The sequence below is a fragment of the Lathamus discolor genome, chromosome 4, assembly GCF_037157495.1.
Source record: "Lathamus discolor isolate bLatDis1 chromosome 4, bLatDis1.hap1, whole genome shotgun sequence".
Lineage (NCBI taxonomy): Eukaryota > Metazoa > Chordata > Aves > Psittaciformes > Psittacidae > Lathamus > Lathamus discolor.
The window spans coordinates 55,877,865-55,900,069 of NC_088887.1; the positions used below are offsets into that span (position 1 = coordinate 55,877,865).

At 36.4% G+C, this 22,205-nt stretch overlaps 1 protein-coding gene across 3 annotated transcripts in view; it reads left to right on the forward strand.

The window, feature by feature from the left end:
- PRKX (protein kinase cAMP-dependent X-linked catalytic subunit) overlaps nucleotides 1-22,205 on the forward strand; it is a 64,505-nt gene that overhangs the window by 41,383 nt on the left and 917 nt on the right. For 2 of the 3 annotated variants that reach the window (XM_065677508.1, XM_065677509.1), the window contains exons 4-8: nucleotides 695-814; nucleotides 5,300-5,395; nucleotides 11,521-11,578; nucleotides 13,873-13,950; nucleotides 16,911-17,058. In XM_065677508.1, coding sequence (XP_065533580.1) covers nucleotides 695-814; nucleotides 5,300-5,395; nucleotides 11,521-11,578; nucleotides 13,873-13,950; nucleotides 16,911-17,036 — 478 coding nt within the window. In that variant the 3' untranslated portion in view covers nucleotides 17,037-17,058. Of the gene's footprint in view, nucleotides 1-694; nucleotides 815-5,299; nucleotides 5,396-11,520; nucleotides 11,579-13,872; nucleotides 13,951-16,910; nucleotides 17,059-17,560; nucleotides 17,953-22,205 lie in introns of those variants that run through there. The other variant, XM_065677507.1, reaches the window with a different exon arrangement.

The window sequence follows — 22,205 nt, forward strand, 5'->3', positions numbered from 1 at the left end:
TCCTGAGCTTATATCAAGAAAGGTATGTCTAAAAAATTTACACCTTTTAAATATTTTAAATAACCGAATATATAAAATGTTTTCTTTTTAAATTGATAACAGGCAACATTTCAATACCATTTGAAGAATGTTGCTTAAATTGTGAAAGGAATCCTGCGTATGTCTGCAGCTGTTTACTGATTTAAACTACTACATTTTTGTCTCCTCCTCTTGCCTTTGTTTTTTCCAAACAAAAATTTTTTCTTTTTGCTGGAATATGCTAATAAGCTTGCCTTCTGCTGAGCCTGTCAGAAGTACTACATGAAATCCCAGGGTCTGCAGTTCACAGGGTGACAGCAACTGTTAATAATGTCAAGGCAATGTAATAGCCTAATGGATAAAGTACCATACCAACAGTCAGCAAACTGTACACAGGTACTTCCTGCAGCCAGGAAGTTTCTTAGCTTCATTATATCTCAGTTATAGGAGAATTGGAGATCCTCATCGAAGCAATCCTTTTTAGGTCTTGTAAAGGTCTTTCTTTCTTTCTTTCCTTTTTTTTTTGTTCGGTTTTTGTTGGGTTTTTTTGTTGTAGTTTGCTTGTTTTTTGTTGGTTTTTTGTTTGGTTTTTTTTTCTATTACTACTGTTTCAGTTTCAGGTTAGTCTGTGTTTGTTTGTTTGTTTAATTTTTTTTCTGTCTTCTTTTCCTCCCAGGACATGGACGCTCTGTGGCACTCCAGAGTACCTTGCGCCAGAAGTTATACAAAGCAAAGGCCATGGAAGAGCTGTGGATTGGTGGGCTCTAGGAATTCTTGTATTTGAGATGCTGTCAGGGTAGGTGATAATGATTACTATATCACAGCAATATTATATTATAAAGTAATACAGGATTCTTCGCTGGTTGTGTTTATGATATTCAGAATAGCAAATTTGGGTTGAATTTATTATTGGTACAAGAGTTTCGTTTCCTGAAGAAAGGAATTGGGAAGGTGTACGAAAGAACATGTATCATTACTGTTATGGGGATTTTTTTACAGGGTTTTTTTTTATTTAGTTTGTTGATCAGTTTTACTTTTGAGGTTTTTGTTGGGTTTGTTTGTTTTTTAATTAACACTTTTAACAGCTGCTCTTTTCCATATCTGTTTTGGAAATCCTGGTTTTGTTGAAGTTTAGATTTTTATATGCAACATCCTTTATATTTAAAGGGTGAAGAAGAGGACTAACCAGTTTTCTTTGGAACTTCTGTGATTAGTTTCTAGCATAGTGAAATCATGTTTGCAGTGGGAGCTGTAGTCATCCAAAATGCACTGTGGCAAGTACGAAGACTTACTAGTACAGCTAAAGAAAAAGGAACAGGGAAAAGCTTAAAATGTCTGTTTAGAAATCAGTTTACTCTAATTCTCATGTTTTGGAATTTGTTTGGTAAGCAGTGTTTCTGAAAGACACAAATTCAAACTGAATAGAAACTTTCTGGCATTAATATAATTTACTGCTGCTGACTTTAAGTGTTGGGTAGATAGAATTAACTGTCAATTTGCTCTGATTTAAAAAAAGAAATGCTATTTTGAATAATATTTAAATAACTGGTTTAGGTAGGGAGAACATGTAATTTTGCTTGTGTACTAAACAAGGCATCTGAATGTTTTTCTTTTTTCGTCTTGGCTGTATCATTTGAAGGTACTTAGAAAAAGAGGGGGAATTTTGAAAGAAATCTGTTTTGGGGTGGTTAATGCAGTAGAACAAATTTGTGTGAAAGCAATTTTTTTATAGCTTTGAAAGAAACACAGTACCAGTAACATCAGTTTTAGTTTCATAGTTGTTAGAATGTTTTTGGTACTAGGCCCCTGTACTTCCCTGCTCCCGAGTTGCCTCTGTGGCCTTTCATTCTCGATCTGCAGCCCCACAGAGTGGTTGGAAAAACATCTTTGCATGGATTTATTTTTCATTTTCTCTGTACAGTACTGTCAGTTCAGGTTAACTCTGGGGAATTCTGGTGTTTGGACAAGCTTGTCAAGTTGCCCAGGCAGACAGTTCCCCTGATGGGCAATCACTTCGGAGCTCCAATCCATTGCGTGTGTTTGCTCTGAAGAAGTCCACCCAATAGCATCAAAACTTGATCCCAAGACAGCAGTGCTGCTCACTGTTTGCTTTCTAAATATCCTGAAGGCATGCATATGCATTGCCTTTGAATCTCAAGGCGATTTCTAGGCAGAAAAGGCATAGAAATGTACTAATAGTACCCTACTGACCCAGTAAGGCTTGGCTGCCTTGTCTAACAAAAAGTCATTATTTATGTAGGCTGATCTATGCAGAAGCCAGGCTTCCCATTTCTGCTTCCTGTCCCTGTAAGGATGAGTGGCCCAAGCTGGTCAAGGGGCCTCCTCAGAGGGATGAAAGGGGCAAGAGATTCCCAGCAGCCTTTATACCACTAATCTTAGTCCCAGACAGCATGAAGACTAGATAAAAGTGTCTGATACTGTAACATGACTGCAGGTGCTGCAGTATCCCAGCTATAGTCTGAGTGATTTATGTTTTAGTGCTCAGGTGGAGTCCTTATCCAAAGCTGGGACAGGGACTCCATCCAAGTTTGCTTGGGTTTTTTTTGTTCGGTTTTTATTTGTTGGGTTTTTTTTTTTTCCCATTTTATTTTATTTTATTTTATTTTATTTATTTTAGTGGGGGTGGAGATTGATACTAATTGCTTAGAATTTTCAAGATTCCGGGGTTTGTGAGGTTGAGAAGAGAAGGGATTGTGGCTTATGTGTAATTTCTTTAGGAGGGCAGTTTGTGACATCAGGCATATGCTTTCAGCATTTTATCAGCTTTTTGCTGTAGTTGACAGTAGTGTTTTATAACTCTTCATCACCAACTCAAGATGTGGCTTGATATTTACTATCAAGACTTTTAATGCAAAACCAGTCCTTGGTAACTTAATCCCTCAAAATTCAAAGATTTGAAAATTATTTGAAGGTGAACAAAATCTGACTTCAAGCCTAAATTGTTATCTGCAAGTTACTGAAGACATTTGGCAGCTATTTCCTGAAGTTACTCTCTCTGAACCCTAAAAGCAATTGAAAATAATTGGTAGATGTGTGTGTAAGGAAATGGTCTCTCTAAAAACAAACAAACAAAACCACACTTTCCTGTTCTGCAGTGTCCTATTTCTCTGACTTAATCTCTAGAGGCCCATGGAATTCTAAATCTGCACACACTATATTTAAGGCAAGGTCTGTTTAGGTTTAAGATAGTAAAATATAAGAAGAATAAAAAGAGTAAAATATAGAAGAACAGGGAGAACCATGGGTGGGAAGAAATCTTTACAGTGCAGATGAGTAGTACCAAATTCACAGAGTTAATCTAAACAAGCTAAACAAACTGTCAATAGAAATAATTGAAAGATCTCTTTGAGTAAATGTGTTCTGTTAAAATCTGTCATAGAGGAAAATAAACTTGTTATTTAACATTAGGTCATAATTGTACAGTCATCAGATGTATAGCTAACTGAATTTTCTGATTTAATGAGAGCTTTGTGTTTTTCGTTTTTGCTTTGGTGATCACATGTGATGTGCTGGTTTGTCATTTCAGGTAGCTAATTGTTCCTGTCTACAGTATTGCATTCTCTGAGTTGTGTGTTTTCCCTTGAGCTTTTACAACTTCCCGTATTCAGTGCTAAAACTGTTATCTTTTGAGACCAATGCCAGTGCCATTGTTATGCAACAGTTAGCAAAACGAATGGTTTGCAGCTGTTGTCCCATATGCAGAGCTTTTTTATTTTTTATTTTTTTTGCTGCTTTTCTGTTGGTGGCAAAAACCACAGCTGTTTATATTTGTGTCACGGTGTGAAGATAGTCTGAAACTCGAGAAGGGTTTTGCTGATTTATTAGGTTACTTCCAGCACAATACTTGTTTTGTCTAAAATCCATGCTGTGTTGAAAATAGACATTTACAAGTAGTTTCAAAGTCAAGTTGGTTTGTCTGTAAAAAAACTTATGTCATCTTTCAGAGCTCTTCTCATTTTGCGTACAGTTCAAATGCACTTTAAGAAGTCTTGCCATTAAACTAATATAGAGCCAAATGTGATTTAAATTTCTCACAGGAATTCTAAACATAGTCATTTCAGTTTTTCAAAGAGGGAAAGGAAGGAGCAATTTAACCATGTATAAATATGTAAAAACTTATACATACTTGGTTTTACAACACAGTAGTGTACAGAATGTAGTAGTACTTTTTTATACTTAGGCACACAGACAGGTTTTCTTAACTATACTGATGGAGATGTGAGAATACTTTAAACATTGGATTTTAATAGTGGTTGGAAGTTCTTAATATGGTTGATACTAAAAATGCCTTTATTCTGTAGGGGTTTTTTTTGGGACAGAAGCATAGTAAAAGGGATACTTTGGTCACATTATAGAAGTTAAGGTGGGACTGAGATTAGTGAATGAGTAGTTAGTTATTTCATTCCCCTAACAGGTTTCTGGTGGTAACTTCTAAAAAGGTGACTGCCACTTTGAAAAACTGCTGGCACTTGGGCTAAGCTGCTTTTACCAAATGTAATGATGCACCCATATTCTGAGCCTCTTGCAGTAATCAGGGGATGTGTTACATTAGTAAAGGAGGCACAACAGAAAATACTCTTGATTCTTATTGCAGCTGTATAACAAGTACTCTTTGCTCATAACTTCATGAATGTTCTAGACTATTCTAAGTTTAGAATTTTAATTGCATCTTGATCATCTTGGGAAGATAATAAAATATTTTATCTGTCCCACACAGAAAGACAGCTGCACTTTGAGAGAATTTCAGGTTCTGAACAGTCTGTCTCTTTCAAAGCTTCTCTAACAAGATATATACATGAATCAAGAAGTACAGTTGAACTGAACTGAACGATGTTTTCATATGAGGATGCTTTAGAAACTAGTGAATAAGGGTATGTAAGGGTATGTCTGCAGTTATAGGGCAAGATCAAAAATGGCAATGTTTTGGAAAGTCTACCGTTGGGGTTTATAGATAAAAGCAAAACATTTTAACACTGAAATGTGTTTCATAGTTGATTAATTATTATGCTAATGTAACAAAAACCTCTCCTGTAATGCTTCAAATTTAGTTCTGTATTCAATATATTGCATAATTTTTTTTTTTCTATTTTTCAATAGCAGATTTAGGTTATTCTTCAAGCTAGCATTTGATTAATGATGCCCTACCAAAAATAACTATGTAATCAGTGATTTCTGAGGGGAATTACTAAAATATAATACTGTTTATAAGGTTTTTGAAAATTCTTTTTCTAACCTCTAAAATTTTGCTGTATTAAAATAGGTTTCCTCCATTTTTTGATGACAATCCGTTTGGTATATATCAGAAGATTCTTGCTGGCAAAATAGATTTCCCGAGGCATTTGGATTTATATGTAAAGTAAGTCCATGACTGCCAACACTGTCTTTTATATTCTATACACCTCCTTAGTACTGTTTCTAAAGGATCTTTATAGAAGGCTTTGTAAAACGCTGTCCTGGGTTCAGCAGTAGCAGTCATTTTTCTTCTTCTTAGCTGGTGCAGTGCTGTGGTTTTGACTTTCAGCCTGGGAACAACGCTGATAACACCAATTGTTTTAGTTGTTGCTTAGTAATGTGTACTTTGACCAAGGACTTTCTCAGTCTCATGCTTTGCCAGGGAGGAGGGGAAGCTGGGAGGCAGCAGAGACAGAACACCTGACCCAGATTAACCAAAGGGGTATTCCATATCACAGCACACCATGCCCAGTATGTAAACTGGGGGTAGTTACCTGGAGCTAGATAGCTGCTTGGGTCAGGCTGTTTATTGGTCAGTGGGTGGTGAGGGGTTGTATTCTCTTCCCTTGTTATTCCCCTTTTCATTATTACTGGTAGTAGCAGTAGTAGTTTGTATTGTACCTTGGTTACAGAACTGTTATCTCAACCCATGGGAGTTACATTCTTCTGGTTCTCCTCCCCATCCCTCCAGGAGTGGGGGGAGAAAGAAGGGGGAAGAGTGAGCAAGCACCTACATGTTTCCGAGTTACCGGCTGGACTTAAACAATGACAAACACCATGTTGGAGAATATTTTAGATTACATTTATTCTCACAGTCCAAGTAAAACTATGTCTTTGGTAGACTTCAGACTGGAGATACAGTTCTAAGATTGTATCTGCGCTTCTTTTCTGCATATTTTAGAATATTAAATGCTGTTCCACCTTTTACAGAGCTTATTGGTATCTGGTTAGTGCCTGGCAGAAAGAAAAGAGGAGAAATATGAGGAGATAGATAATTTAATATAAGTAATAATTACGAGAGCAGGAAGCGAACACTAAACTGTTCCTTTGTATGCATATGTACCAGTTAAAGCACTCTCAACATAACTACCTGAATAAACTCTTGATACTTCACAAGTTCCAGTGTAAAATCAACTTCCACTTCTGATAGCAGGGTCCCAGTTCAATATGCAGTATTAAATATGCATATGTGCATTTTATTCATCATATTTTGCAATTGTTATGGGTGTATTGCAGATGAAACGCTTTTTTTCCCATTTAAAAAATCCAGAATTGAAATTTTTTAGTAAACATTAGAATAGAGGAAATTTAATCAGAAGCAGGGATGATTGAGTTAACACAGAAAATTATTCTTACATTCCCAGGTTAATCATTGAAGGTGTTTTGATGAAGTGACCTTAGAGATGGCACTTACTTACTCTCACCACAAGATAATAGATAAAATGTTGTACAGCAAATCTAATGAGATCTGTCCAATTTATGCTGACCTTCTGTGAATTCTTTTACAAAAATAATCATTTGGAGAGGATTTTTTAAGCCTTCACAGAATCATCAGGTGCACTGAATCAACCACATCTACATCACCATATGCTAACTATTGTTTCATATTTGTGTCTGCTCTTAACAGAGTTTTCCCTTACGATCTTGAGACTATTTTCAATTTAGTGTAGTCTCATTGTCTGATCTTCCTAACCCAGTCTGTGTTGGGAAGAAAATTGAGTATCTCACATAACATTGTGTGCGCTAAAGTGTAAGATTGTGCCCGGAAGATGAACAGCTCAAATTAGGTTATTATCATTAGCAACCTGTCTAATATGGAGAAAGCATTTAAAAGTAGAGAAGCTATTAGCTTCTATTTATGCTCAACATTCACAGACCAACACTGATTTCTACTATTCAGAGGATGTTTGGTGCTGTGAAGTTTCCTAGTAGTAGCATGCATATGTAGGTTTTGTTCTTCAGTCTAGATATGACTGCCAATGAACTGTAGGATACATTAGTCAACATAGTTCTTGATGCACCTCTTTCCCAGCTTTTCTTATTCAGTTGTTCTTTCAATGTGTGCTTGGCATCTCATTTCCACTGCATCCTGCCTTTAAGGTGTCTCATGAGATTCTAGCTTTGGCTTTCCTCGTTTCACACTTTGGTTTTGGGTGATCTCATTCATTTGCATTGTTTTACCTGCTTTATGCAGTGAGTCATATCTCTCTTGTTACATCAACCCCTCTTTTAAAATCAAAATATGCAGAACTGGATAGTCTTGACATCTCTGCACCATTGGCTTAAAGCAAGTGCCGAGATTATTTTGTCCTAAGAAGACAGTCTACTTCTTAGCTTGTTTGTATCCTGTTTGCTTTCTCTATTCTTGCTATCAGTTGGTATCTCAGCAAGGTTGAAGACTATCCTGGGTCCTGTCCCATTCAGGCTATGTCTGAAGTATTAGTGCTGTATAATGTTTATAATATTTGAAGTTTAAAACTCTGGTGTTGAACAGCAAAAGTATTTTCCTTTTTGGTCTCTGAGAAAACTTTTCTACCTAGATGTACTACATAAACTGATGTTTTTCTATCTGCCTGCCCCTGTCACCCTCCCACACTTTTAACCTTTTGAACTTTTACTTTCCCTCCTGCTGCGTGCTGCTATGTGTTTTGCATAAGTGCTGTTCTTTCTAGACTGAGCCAACATCTCCTCACATTTTTCACTAGTGTCCCTTCTTTTAGCTGCCTTGCAATATGATCAGGTGCTTTCTCTAAGGCTTTTGTCCTATATACAGCAAGTCCTTGACATATTTGACCATTATTTCAGCTCTCTTCTGAAAAGCAGCTTCTGCCATGGTAATGATTATGATTAACCAACTAGAAATTAAAAAATTGTTGATGAAGTTTTGTGTTACTTCATTTCTGATAAAACATAATTGTTATGCTCCACCTATTTCTTTGGCCACTAATGAGTTTATAAGTTATTTTAGGAATTTTTTGTTTGTTTTTTTTGTTTTGTTGTTTGGTTTTTGGGGTGGGGTTTTTTTGTTTTTTGTTGTTTGTTTTCTTTTTCTTTTCATAAGCTTTTCTTAGCAAAGACAGTTTTGGAAAATACCAAGTCAAACATGAGTGCTACAGCAGTTTAATGGTAACTGGTCTAGAAAGAGCTTAATATAGAATTCCAGTCCCCAAATACAAAGTGCAGTGTATCTGTCGGATGGACTTTTAACATGATCATTTCTAAATTATTCTTTAGAAACTATGTAATAAAGAATCACTAAACTATCTGTTACTTGTTTCAATTAAATGGACATTTGTTCTTCTGAATATAGCAAATGTATTCATCTTTGTTGACCGCACAGTGTCACTGAGCAAGGTCATCCTCTAATTGTTGTTTTCTAAGATAAACTTTTGAAGGAAGCCAAGAATGAATGATCCATTGTATGTTTTCTGCTTATATAGGAACAGGAAACTCCATGATTTACCTTTGGTCATAGAGCCTGTGAATCTTGTTCTGGGTTTCTAGATTTCTTTTTAGTCCTGCATTTGTTTTGAAGTCCGCTTATAGCCATTCTTGTAGCCTTCTTCATAAGGAATAGTCTTCTCTGCAAAGACTGGAAAGAGTTGTTTCTGTAAAGGTGGCTGTGAAAGGAGTCAGTCATACGATTTAATGCAATCCAAACATTGATTAGCTGGAATGATCATGAGAAGTTTAAAAATTGCGTTATACCTTGACTTTTTTTATTCTTCTTTTATCTGCCAATTGAATATTTTTCCAGTGGAATTTTAGAACTATATTCCTGCCAAATACAACAGCTTTTCAAACAGTCTAGCACATTCACTCTCAATTCATACATTCTTCGTCTGTACACTTCTATGATTTCAAGGTTAGGTGACAGAATACTGTTTTTTTCCTGGGTTAGTAGATGTTACAGTTAGAGATGGAGAGATGCAGGTGTGCCATTAATATGTTTACATTTTTTGTAAATAAAGCTGCTGGGTTTTTTTTAACCTTCTTCAAATTAAAAATTGGAAGTAGATGTGCTTTGTAGGTCTCCAGCATTTTGTGCAGCATTGCATATCTCAGGTCTGTTTGAGGCTGTAGAAAGAAGAAAGAAGGCTAAACTTTTATTCATTTCTGTCATTCGTAGTTTATGCAATAAGGCCAGAATGCTGTTGTTCTAAAAGTGTGTAGCAAAGTAATCTCTGAGATAAAACATAACTGTTCATAGAAATGTGAAGCGAGATTTTTTTCTCTCAACTCATAAGTAACCAAGCTGTGTGATACTCGCTTTGCTTTATGTTGGTATTTTTGGGTGCTTAATATTTAAAGCTCCTTGCTATTAAAACTGAAATCCTTTATGTCTCTAAACTGACGTTAATCTTTTAAAATTTTTATTTAGCTTTATGTAGAACTGTTCAATAAACTAGAATTTCAGGGGGGGCTTTTGATTTTCAATTAAGTTAAAACTTACAGATGTTACTAGTTTTAAGCAGATGACTGGTGCTTCCATGGTTTCTCTGAATATTTAGCAGCCACAGAATTTTATATATGTTAGAACTGTGTTCTGCCAGATGGGCTTGAGATAAATTTTGAGATATTGAATGCCCAGCAAAACACAAAGTACAGAGAAAAATATGGTGCTATTTGAGGGGGCAGAGAGAGTTTTTTTTCCTTTGTTTCTTGAAAGAGTTTAAAAGGAACTTGCAAAAATTCTGCAAGACCGTTTTAGAACAAGTTACTCCTTTTTACTATTCATTCTTAAATGTCTAAAACACGAATCATAGAATCATAGAATAGTTAGGGTTGGAAAGGACCTCAAGATCATCTAATTCCAACCCCCCTGCCATGGACAGGGACACCTCCCACTAAACCATCCCACACAAGGCTTTGTCCAACCTGGCCTTGAACACCACCAGGGATGGAGCACTCACAACCTCCCTGGGCAACCCATTCCAGTGCCTCACCACCCTAACAGGAAAGAATTTCCTCCTTATATCCAATTTAAACTTCCCCTGTTTAAGTTTTAACCCGTTACCCCTTGTCCTGTCACTACAGTCCCTGACGAAGAGTCCCTCCCCAGCATCCCTATAGGTCCCCTTCAGATACTGGAAGGCTGCTATTAGGTCCCCACGCAGCCTTCTCTTCTCCAGGCTGAACAGCCCCAACTTCCTCAGCCTGTCTTCATACGGGAGGTGCTCCAGTCCCCTGATCATCCTCGTGGCCCTCCTCTGGACTTGTTCCAGCAGTTCCATGTCCTTTTTATGTTGAGGACACCAGAACTGCACACAATACTCCAGGTGAGGTCTCACGAGAGCAGAGTAGAGGGGCAGGATCACCTCCTTGGACCCGCTGGTCACGCTCCTTTTGATGCAGCCCAGGATACGGTTGGCTTTCTGGGCTGCGAGTGCACACTGCCGGCTCATGTTCATTTTCTCATCGACCAGTACCCCCAAGTCCTTCTCCACAGGGCCGCTCTGAATCTCTTCTTTGCCCAGTCTGTAGCTGTGCCTGGGATTGCTCCGACCCAGGTGTAGGACATTGCACTTGTCACGGTTGAACTTCATAAGGTTGGCATCAGCCCACCTCACAAGCGTGTCAAGGTCCCTCTGGATGGCATCCCTTCCCTCCAGCGTACCAACCGAACCACACAGCTTGGTGTCATCAGCAAACTTGCTGAGGGCGCACTCAATCCCACTGTCCATGTCAGCGACGAAGATGTTAAACAAGACTGGTCCCAACACCAATCCCTGAGGGACACCACTCGTTACCGGTCTCCAGCTGGACATCAAGCCATTGACCACATCTCTTTGTGTGTGGCCATCCAGCCAGTTCTTTATCCACCGAGTGGTCCATCCATCAAATTGATACCTCTCTAATTTGGAGAGAAGGATGTTGTGTGGGACAGTGTCAAACGCTTTGCACAAGTCCAGGTAGATGACATCAACTGCTTTACCCTTATCCATCAATTCTGTAGCCCCATCATAGAAGGCCACCAAATGGGTGAGGCAGGATTTCCCCTTAGTGAAGCCATGCTGGCTGTCACCAAGCACCTTGTTGTTTTTCATGTGCCTTAGCATGCTGTCCAGGAGAATGTGCTCCAAGATTTTACCAGCACAGAGGTGAGACTGACTGGAAGGAAATGAATGGGTAAATTTTACACAGTATTAGCTAGTCAAAGGGAAGTATGCTCATATTCTGTAACATTTTGTATGACAGTAAAATATCAATTACCTTTGTTTAACAGCGAACATGTTTTCTTTACTGCAGAGACCTTATTAAGAAGCTGCTTGTAGTTGACAGGACAAGACGATTAGGAAATATGAAGGTCAGTATAAAATGTAACAGAGAACAAAGCACAAGTTTGAAAGAATTCTGTATGAAAGATTTTGAACAGCTCTTCTATGGCTTTTGTTTTTATAAGCATGCAATTGAGACACATTTTCGCATACATTGCTAAGAAACCCTACTTGTTTACTGACTAATTTGAAGACTTGGTGCTAAATCCTGTAGCTTATTTGATTCTTCCTTTGGAGCTGTTTAATCCCAGAAGGAGCACTAATAAAATTTGAAGCTTAAAAATTATTTTAAGATGAATAAGTGTTGTTGTACCACGATGTTTGGTCATTGTCCTGGTAGTTTGGTGATGGAGCTGATTAAGCGCAGTCAGATAGTCTTGCACCAATAAGAATCCTATTCCAAATAGACTCCTGAAAGCAATAGCTTACTAGTCAAAAATCTGCTCGCATCTCAGGTAGCATTCCAGGCTACCCCAGAAATACAGCTGTATCTGTGATATGTCAAGATGGAACACAAAGCAGTCTGGTGAATTCTGCGAGATGTCCTGATCTGGTACTACTTGTAAGGCACAGAAGATGACAGCTGTGTTAGAAGCTTAGTTGATTTTGCAGCTGTGCAGTAGCTATGGTTGGTAATGCAGTGAGAAGTTAGCTGCATGTGAACTAACTCAGGTGCTTTAACAGGCTAGCTAAACCACACATTAATCCTTTTTTCATTGACTTGTTAGCTTTGTTAGAGTGTTGCAGATACCTAAATTAGCCTGCGTAATGTTTTAATTCTTTAGAGACAGCTAAAACTCCCATTTCCTTGGGCAGGAGGTTACAGCTTTGCCTTTTTGTACATCAAACAATTATATATAAGCATAGATGCTAGAACCTGCTGCCCAAAGGTCCTTTTCAGAGCTTTTTATGGCACGAACTTAGACTGGTAAGAAAAGCTAGGAAATAAATGGGTTTTTTATCCTTCAGAATCCTTTGCAGTGTTTTTGAGAGTCAGCAGGGGGATTAAGCCCAAACTTTCATAAGGTAAAAATTTAGAAAGATATCAGCCAGTGAAAACTTCTATATCTTTTGACAATTTTGAATAAAAAACAAAGCAAACTTTGATTTATTCAAACATGGATTTTGGGCAATGTGTTTGTCTGGGTTTTTTTGTTGGGTTTTGCTTTTGTTTGTTTGGGATTTTTTGGTTTTGTGTTTTGGTTTGGTTTTTTTGCCTTTTCAAAGTCTGTGATTGTTTGGTTTGTTGGGAGTTTTTCCCTACAATTGCCTAAGATGTTAGAGTCAAAGACAGTTCTAATTAGAAGCAGAATTTGGAGTGGGGGCAGTAAGTCAGTCTCAAGTCTGCTCCTTTTCCTTAATCACAGTTGGTTTAAAAAGGCTTAAAACCCATTGGACATTTTCTGGTAAAGCATTCAATGAGATCTGCTTTTGAGGGGGGAACTAGGTGAGAAATTATACTCTCCTTGTTGAATCTTTGGATGTGCATGTGAATAGTCCCACTCCATATAATCTGAAAAAAAGACAAACCCCAAAGGTATAGTATGCTTCATTTCATGGAGCTACATAGTGAGCTTTGAGTGTGCATTAAAGTAGTGCTGTGAGCACGCCTGAGACAGAGAACCATCTGATTTTCTCCAGTGTTTAATGCCTCAGAAATGAACCTGTGCTTGTTGAATCGAGCTTCGTCCTGGGGAGGGGAAGGAAAAGAAAAAGGGAAGCAAAACAAAACAAAGGCAAACCATTTTTTTTTTCTTTATGTGCATAATCAAAATAGTCATCCCAGAGAGAACTATCATTACAAGACAGATATGCTTTTAACCATATATCTAAAATGAAAACAAACGCTTTTATATATGTACTTTCGTAACAATACTGAAAACCTCTTGTCAGCACTAAATGTCTGTAATATTTGATACAACTATGTGCTTGCCAGATGTGATTTTTATTTAAGACACCATCAACTTCAGTTGTTTTTCTTTTAATTAGTGTAAGAATTAGAGGCATTCTCTAAAATGTCGGAGAAAACAGAAGTGGATGGAACTGCAGTGAATGGTTTTGCAATCTTCCTTGAGTCAGAAGAATGCTGCTTTAAAAAAAAGAAAAAAAAAAAAGGCAGAGAGAGAAATTTTGCTGGAATTAGGGGCCTGCTAGGGAAATATAATTTTATCCTGTAGAATCTTTTAATGATTATTACCTAAGAAAAGAAAAAAAGGTTGCACGGACCAGTAGTCTACGTTGATACCACAGTTCTTATGATGAAATACATGGTTTAGCATACATACAACTTGCTAAATATTTATTTTTGTTTTTTTCTTTAAAGAATGGAGCAGATGATGTGAAAAGACATCGATGGTTCAGGTCTATAGATTGGGAAGCTGTACCTCAAAAGAGACTAAAGGTATATTATGGAAAATACTGTATAGGGTATTGCAACCAGAAATCATTGTTCATTTAAGCTGATCTGTTGAGGTTTTTGTTTCGTATTACATCTGTGTGCTCAGATGTGTGTACGGGTATGTGTGTATATGAACACATCAATAATTAACATTTTTTCCCTTTTACACTGCAGAATTAAGTATAGGATTGTCCACTTGCATTTTCGTCTATATGCAAAATGTCTATAAACACTCCCTGCATTGTTTTGCTGAAGCTTAGTTAACACAGCATTTAATTCTCAGTTTTAGAATTTTGTAAGTTATTTGTTTCATGTGAGGGGATTGCTGACTTGTTGATTTGATTTTTGTGTTTTTGGGGTTTTTTTGTTGCCCTTATCTGTGCAAGTGTTTTACTCTGGGCTTTACATTCTTGTGCGAAGTTCAATTCAGGTAAATTCTTTAGTAAAATGTAAAGCATATGGGAGTAGGAGGAATAGAGAAGGTGAGAGAGAAGGATTTATGAATGTGATTCTAACATACTTTATAACAGCACCAAATTCTAGTAGTGTATGAGGGTAGATGTTTGCAAAAGCTATCAACACTGTAAAATGCTTTTTAAAGTTTTAAAACTGCCTTCTTTCTTTCCTTTCTTAAAACCTATAGTACAACTTCTTACTAGTGATTTTTGGTAGCAAAGGTTGTTATATGCAGTCAATCAAATGTGAATTAAATGTTTGATTCTCCTTTACATTAGTTTCTTACAGTGAATTTCTGGCTAGATACCATAAATTGAGTTCTTGCAACACAGATAAGAGATGAAAATGATCTTGATGTGTTCTTGTAGGCATCCTAATACGAAGTTATAGGTAACTTTTTTCCTTAAATCCACATTTTCTTTAAATGCATGTATTTTATTTTATTTTTAACGATTAGTTTTATGTAGATCTTTTGTAATGAAGTCACATTTTTCAAATTATTTACTGTAAATTCTGGTCACACAAATCCACAAAGAACACAAACTGAATGATAACGTGTTTTGTAAGTATTTAAATTCTGAAGGTTCTGACAACCTACCGTATTACCAAATAAATAACAAACACATAATATTAAACACTGAATGTTAGGGGTACAAATCGAGATTCTCAGGTCAAAACATCCTGTGTGTTGCATTTTCATGTAAAAAAAATAAAAGTCACCACGGCATTTAGATTATTATGAGTCCAAAACGTGTTTCTTAATCTTTGTGGTGGTTACTAAGCTCTTGAAAGACAAGATGCTGCTTAATTATACATCAGAGTGATGATTTTAATTGGGTCAGAAGTTTACGTCATTATTTCTGGAGGCAGCTACATTCTTCCGAATTAGTTTTCACAATCTGTATTTTATACTGAAGAAGAGATTAAAAATATGAAATAATGGATGCATTATTCCATTTTCCTTGTAAAATCTGTGAATTTGCCTACTGTATGTGATGTGCTGACTCAGTGTCCTGATAAGATCTTAAATGTTAGTATTACATAAATGATACTATTGGCTGAAAGAGAGAAAATACTTCTCTTAATCTAAAATAGAGGATTTTCCTTTCTTGCCTTTTTATTTTTTTTGGGGGGGGAGGGGCTGGAGGGGGAGGGCGGGTGTGGCGCTTTCCTGCATGAACACTTCCAGGGTGGTGGGGGTACCAGGCATTGCCCACAGTAGAGTAGATAATCCTCTAGAGCAGACTAGATGCATCATGTTTTCTTAAGCATCTTCTAAAACATCACAGTATACTGTGACTGCACATGTAGAAGTAGGACTTTGCTTTTGGCTGAAGCTTAAAAGTACCATCTTTAGGGGACCCTTTCTTTCCCATTTAAAACCTGCTGATGGCATTGTTTAAAACTAAGCCCAAAAGATCAGATAAGATCTCAGAGCTAGAAGAAACCAGACTCACCTTTTGAGAAGATGCAGAATGTTTGCTGTATTTGATAGTTCTGTCTGTGATATGACTTTTATTAGCCAGTTTTGTTATTGACCTTAAGGTTTTCTTAGCCAAAAGTGTTTTGTTAGACTCATGACAATATTTAAGCTCTCTGTTACTGAGAAGGGGATAGAGAGATGAATGTCCTTGGAGGAAAGAAAAAAGGTTTAGCCTGCATTAACCTCTGCTCCAGAAAGGAACTTTATCTCATTGCCTGTGGCTGGAGAGGCAGAGTAATCTTGATGCTAGATACAAGACAAGGGAAAAAACCACCGGTACTGTGAAGCTGGCGGGCATTACTAGAAATCCAAATGGTCCTCTGAGGAAAGAAGTAGAAAACAAATATATCTCTTGGCACCTCCAAGTTTCCTTATAAAGTTCCATTTGAATTAAGATGCTTTTACAGACATCCTTGTGAACTGAGTTTTTACAGTGCAGCAATTTCTTTACATGCTTCAGTTTATTGCTAGGCTAGGAAAAAGCATAGTAGGTAGACACAAATTAAGTCATTCACACCTCTAAAGCAATCAATCAATTTGAAAGTGGTGAAGATGAGGCTTTTTTCCTGCAATTAGAAAGCAGTTACCCACACTGTTACCAAGACTCTTTCTTAGCTGAAATGAACCTGATGTGATTACACGCCTTTTTGCTTATAGGCTACAAAAGGGGAGTGAGGAAGGAGAGTGGCAGATCTTGCTGTAATGGCAAGTGCCTGGAAACTTAATTGCAGTAATCTTTTTCAGTAGTTACATTCAGTCTGCAAAGCCTCTAGAACTTGGGTGCTAAATAAAATAGGTATCTGTATTACAAGTGTCTTAACCACAATATAGACAAAGGATTGGAACATGTCTCTGCTGCAAGCTTCCTTCGCTCATGCCATTCATTATTAGTGTAAAAGGTGAACTTCTATAAATATGTTTATCAGTCTTTTACAGAATCTCTGCTTTAATTTGATGGAGAGGAGCTCACTGAGGAAACTTGAGGAAACTGTGCTAACATTTTTGTTGTGCTTGTTCTGACTAGCCTCCCATAGTGCCGAAAGTATCCAATGATGGGGATACTTCCAATTTTGAAGCTTACCCTGAAGATGACTGGAACAAGATACCTCCGGTACCCCCTAAAGATCTAGAAATTTTCAAGAACTTCTGAATGTGACATCTGCACTGATGAGGTATGTCCAAATATTGGGAGTCCTCTGAAAACATTGAAGGTCTGTGAGTGAGAGCTGTATGCAGAAATTACATCATCTCCTCCATAACACTGATTAATACTGCCTTACAGCTTGTAAAACCAACGTGAATCACAGTAATATTGTTGAAATAAAATACTGGTAAGCAGGTTTACGGAATGACAAAGGTAATTTATCTCACAGGCTTTGATGTTCTGTGATGAAGAGTTATTTGTGTACAGATATTTAAGTCCCTCCGTCCTTAAAACTTTTAAAATGGTGTTAAAAGCAAATATCTAGATATTTGACAGATAAGGAAATGTGATTGGTTTTGATTGCAAGATTTTCGTAGTAAGAGTGAAGACTCTAGTTAGAGAAATAAGAATGTCAGATTAATTCTGTACACTAAGTTCTGTCTTATAACTGCGCTAGGTTGATATTTGTCATTCAATTCACATGCTCCTCTTCGTATTTTGTGTTCCTTTTTCATTATATTTTGTCTTAGAAACTGGAAGGAAGTTGAAGTGCTAACAGCAAGTCTGAAGAAAAATGGAGTTCATATATAAACGAAGAATTTTTGTGGATAAGAATGATGCTGCATTCAAATATGCATATTAGTTTATAGTAAATATCTAAAGAGTTGGAGGCAGGCAAGAATAATTTTTTGGTGTAAACATTTGATATTAGTGAATTGTAATATTGATAGTCTATTCTGAAGTAGACTCACTAAAATGGTGTATTTTAGGATTTTTTTTTTTTTAAGCTTATGGTTTAGTTAAGTTTCCTGCTATTCCCAGATCCTTTTTGCATAGTTAATTCATAGACTTAATTTTATAAGTTTATACTAAACTTGTGTAATTAAAAGCACAAATTAGTATATATGTATATAATGAATAAAGCACAGGAAGTGTGCAAAGATGTAAATTTTTGTACTTTGCAGAGTCTATGATTTTTATTTTTCAAATAATGTTTTTCAAGAAGTTCTCTAGGAATAAAAATCTTAAAAGGATAAACGAGTTTTTCATCATCTTACACATTTTATAATTCTTTGTAAAAAATAAAAATAATTAAGTTTTAAAAAATATTTGTACCTAAAATTTCCAATGCCTCACAATTGCAACCATAGTACTTGAAAGCAGAAAGACAAAGGCATGTTTTATTGCTCTTTAAGATGCATCTTAATAGCTGATTTATAAAGTTCTGCTACAGTGATGTCTCTACAAACCAAGATACTGAGTGTTTATGTGTTGTCTGAAATGAGATTCCTCACATGAAGACTTTCTGTAAACATGCAATTCAGTGCATACTGATAAAAGGGCTCTAACTGGCTCTTACTTGAGTTGTTGTCTCTCAAGCTTGCCATCTTCTCCAAATGTAAAGTATGAGCCATAAAAGACTTCTTCCATTATTGAAATAGATGTTTTTGAGTGCTTGGCAGTTCAGAATATCAGAGGGAAGACTGAAAATATATTGGAGCTTGATTCTTCTGCTCCTGCTTTTGGAAATGTCCTAAAATCTCTGCTGAGAGGAATTCCATATGTGCAGAATTCAGACCTTAGATGTAAGGAGTCTCTTATTTTTCACCTTGTACTAACGTCCTTCTAGCAGCTTGTGTACACTGTATTTAGGAAGTATTTGCAATACTGCTTCATTTTAATTAGCACCAAATATCAGTATGTGCATATATATGTACCTATGTATATGAATACACATAAATATGAAGGTAGATTGTGTAAAAGTCAGGATTTTTTTTAGGATTTTTTTATGTTACATATTGTGATACTTGTGTTAATATAGGGGAACTGGTTTTTAAGTGCTTGGATTTCAAGAAGTAATGACATTCTCTCAGATGTTGTGGGTTTTGATAACTTTTAGTGAAATCATTATGTTTAGACCAAATTTTTTTTCCACACCCTGTCAACTCACTGAAGTTCCACTACGATAGCTCTACATAAAACTGTATAAGTAGACCACACAGACAGCTTCTCCTGCAAATTGCTCTCCACATTTCTGATCTGAAATGCTACAAGAAATGTAGGCTAAAAATTCTTTTTCTGAACTAAAGCCTGAATGGTTGTGAAGTAGGCATTCTATTAATCTCAAATTACTATGTTTATAATACTGTGACAGATCTGCATCTGGAGTCTCTTCGTGGAATAGTAACTTCCATTTTCTTCTCTGTAACTCTTAAATGCTCTTGAGGTCTTGCAGTTTCTAGGGTACTAGATCTGTTTCTTAATAAAGCAAGTCTTAACCTTGAAGAGACTGCAGAAATGCACAATGTGTGGCAAAGTGAGGATACTTCAGAGTGGTAATTCTGGGATGTCACAAATTCATCTCAATGTTATGCGAGTGCCACAAATTAATGACCCCACTTTCCACTCAGTAAAATGTATGTAGGAATGTATAATGAAATACAGGAAAATCCATAGAAAGCGATCATTTCGACCTGGTAAAAATACCTTGCTCTCCTGAAAAAAATTAATCCGGTCCACTGTTTTTGTATCTGTGGAGTGAATTATTCCATATCAATCAGAAAAAAAACTGCAGCACGTAAAACATAACTAAATTTATCTAATGGGAGCAAGCACAGTTCAGCTCTTTTTTTTTTTTTTTTTCCCTCCTGTGAGCTTAAACTATTTTATGGATTCTCAGTACTACAAAACCAGTTTCCTGTTTAAAAATGTACCTACTGCAACAAGCAAGTGTGCTAAATATTTCTTTTTTCCAAGTTTAAAAACCACACTGTGTTTAAGTCGTCAAAGCCGAGGAAATGAAGTTGCATTTAACTTATGTGCTACATGAGTTAGATGTTTTCAATGCTTGAACAACAGAGATAGTGGATTTTTTTTTTTCATGAATCTTATCCATTGCTGGCAGTGGATGCACTGACACTCATTATGACAGAGACTAAAGGAACGAATACAATCTTATTAATAATGCTAATCCATTGACTTTACATTGTTTCCAGAGCCATGTGTACATATGCCTAACTACTGACCTCGTCAACATGCTTTCTAGTACAAAACTTTCATTTTTTTTATCCTTACTTAAAAAAAATAACCAACCCAAAACGTTCTTGAAGCATTATTTTAAGTGATCAGTTATTTTCTCAGCAGTCTTAAACTTAATGAGTTATTGTTACCTGCCCCTTTTATTTATTTGCACAAGTGAGTATGTTTTATTTTAAGTTTTATTTTAAGTCTTTGATGGGACATCGTGGCCCACTAATGTAGTTCTGTCTGAGCACTCACACAGAAGTTTCCAGATGGACACTGCACTAAGGACTCAAGATTTATGGTTTGATTGTTTTGTTTGTTTGGTTTGGTTTTTTTTTGTTTGTTTTTTTTAACAGGCTAGAACACTTTTATTTTCTGTTCAAATATGGTATTCTCTAAAGTTCATTTTATTCTGGTTGCATCTGTTAATGTGTTTTTGAATATAAATTGTTGCATAAGGACTGTTTTCTTGCAAGAGCCCATAGGCCTTTGGTATTCTGCTTTGGTGAACAGGAATATTAAACATTAAAAAACAACCTTTATTTTTGAGTTGTTTATATATATATTTTTTAATTACCCAATTGGAGGTTTTAAGTGATAAACATGCATTATAAATTAAATTGCCTTGTAACCAAATGAATATAAATGCTTCATGATTTCGATGGAGAATATGCTGTAGATTTTTCTGTAAATTAGCTTGATCAAAGAATACGTGTGCTACTGAGCTTTAACTAATGTGATCTTCCACCATAGAAAGTCATTGTTAATGGATCAAATATAGGTACTAAACTATGTTTAAATGGATGAACAGGGATTTTGCAGTTTTGAAAGCAATTAAGATCTGGCTGTTTCACAGCCCATCTGCTTGCCATTCAGAAGAGTTGTGATGCAGTGTTTTCTATGCTATAGAATTATTTTTCAGCTTTCAATGCCTGTAGCATGATTCCTTTTTGTACTGTACTGTGTACAGACTTCCCATGTTTTGCACTTTTCTATTGCAAACCTTGACTGCTTTATAAATACTATGTTGCATAGTAAGTAGTGATAGTGGTAGCAGGCATCTGTGTACTGCATAATGAGTTTGAACTGCTAGACTTGCAAGGTTAACTTGGACTAACATTGTATGTTGCTGATTGCTTGTTGTAGCTCACATGTATAAGTACTGTTCAAAGTTACAAAGTCAGCCCTCATTGCACAATGAAAATCACTGTGATCTGTACATAAACCCTAGTAAAATTTTATTGTTGTTTAATTTATGTAATATCTGTCAAATCTGGATTCATTTAATAAACATTTATAACTTTTTAAATGTTTAAACTGAGCTTGTTTCCATTTGTGTTGGGAGGAGGTAGAGGTTATTCATCAAAAAAAATTGGTGAAGGGGAGAGGAGTAGAAAAACAACTGTGTTTGTTCTTTTCAGGAGTTAGGTCTTTCCAGAGCAAGACGCAAGTGGTAGAACATATTTCAGTTGGCATGGAAGAAGCACCAAAAAGTGTATTTTCAAATTCATTTCAGTACACCAATAATGAAGAGTGTTAACGCAGACTTCTCATTAAACTTTGATTATATGACCCTAATTGCTTTGACATTTTCACAACTTAATGACCTCAACACTGTCTGGAACACTCATTTCAGTCTGTTTCTTTAAGCATAAGAAAATATCCTTATGTTTGGAATAGGTAAGGTTTGGGGGGTTTTAGCACAGAACTTTGTGCTAGCTTCCTGCCTGGCTTAATTCTAGATTTTGTGCATTGACATTTTTCTCCCAAAACCCACTGTGTCATGTGCTAATGGAAAGTGAGGGAACACTGCAATGAGCCCTGGCAAGCTTTTAGTCATGTCTTTGACATGAATCAAAAGAACTGCTCAGTTAAAACGTACCAAATTCTTGACTGTTAGCAAGTATCCAGGATATTTGTAAAGAATTTGGTTTGGCATCTTGTTCTTACATCAATCTTTTGCCATGTGGTAGAGGTTTTGTTCATTTGTTCTGAGTACTGTATCTTTTTTGACTGTACATACAACTCCAGATCTTATCCAGCAAAGGCATATTTTAAATATGCTTTTTCACTCACACGGGGCAGGTAAGTTTTGCTGCTGTATAACTTAGTCTGGATCGCACTCACATAGTGTTACTCACTGCTCCCAAA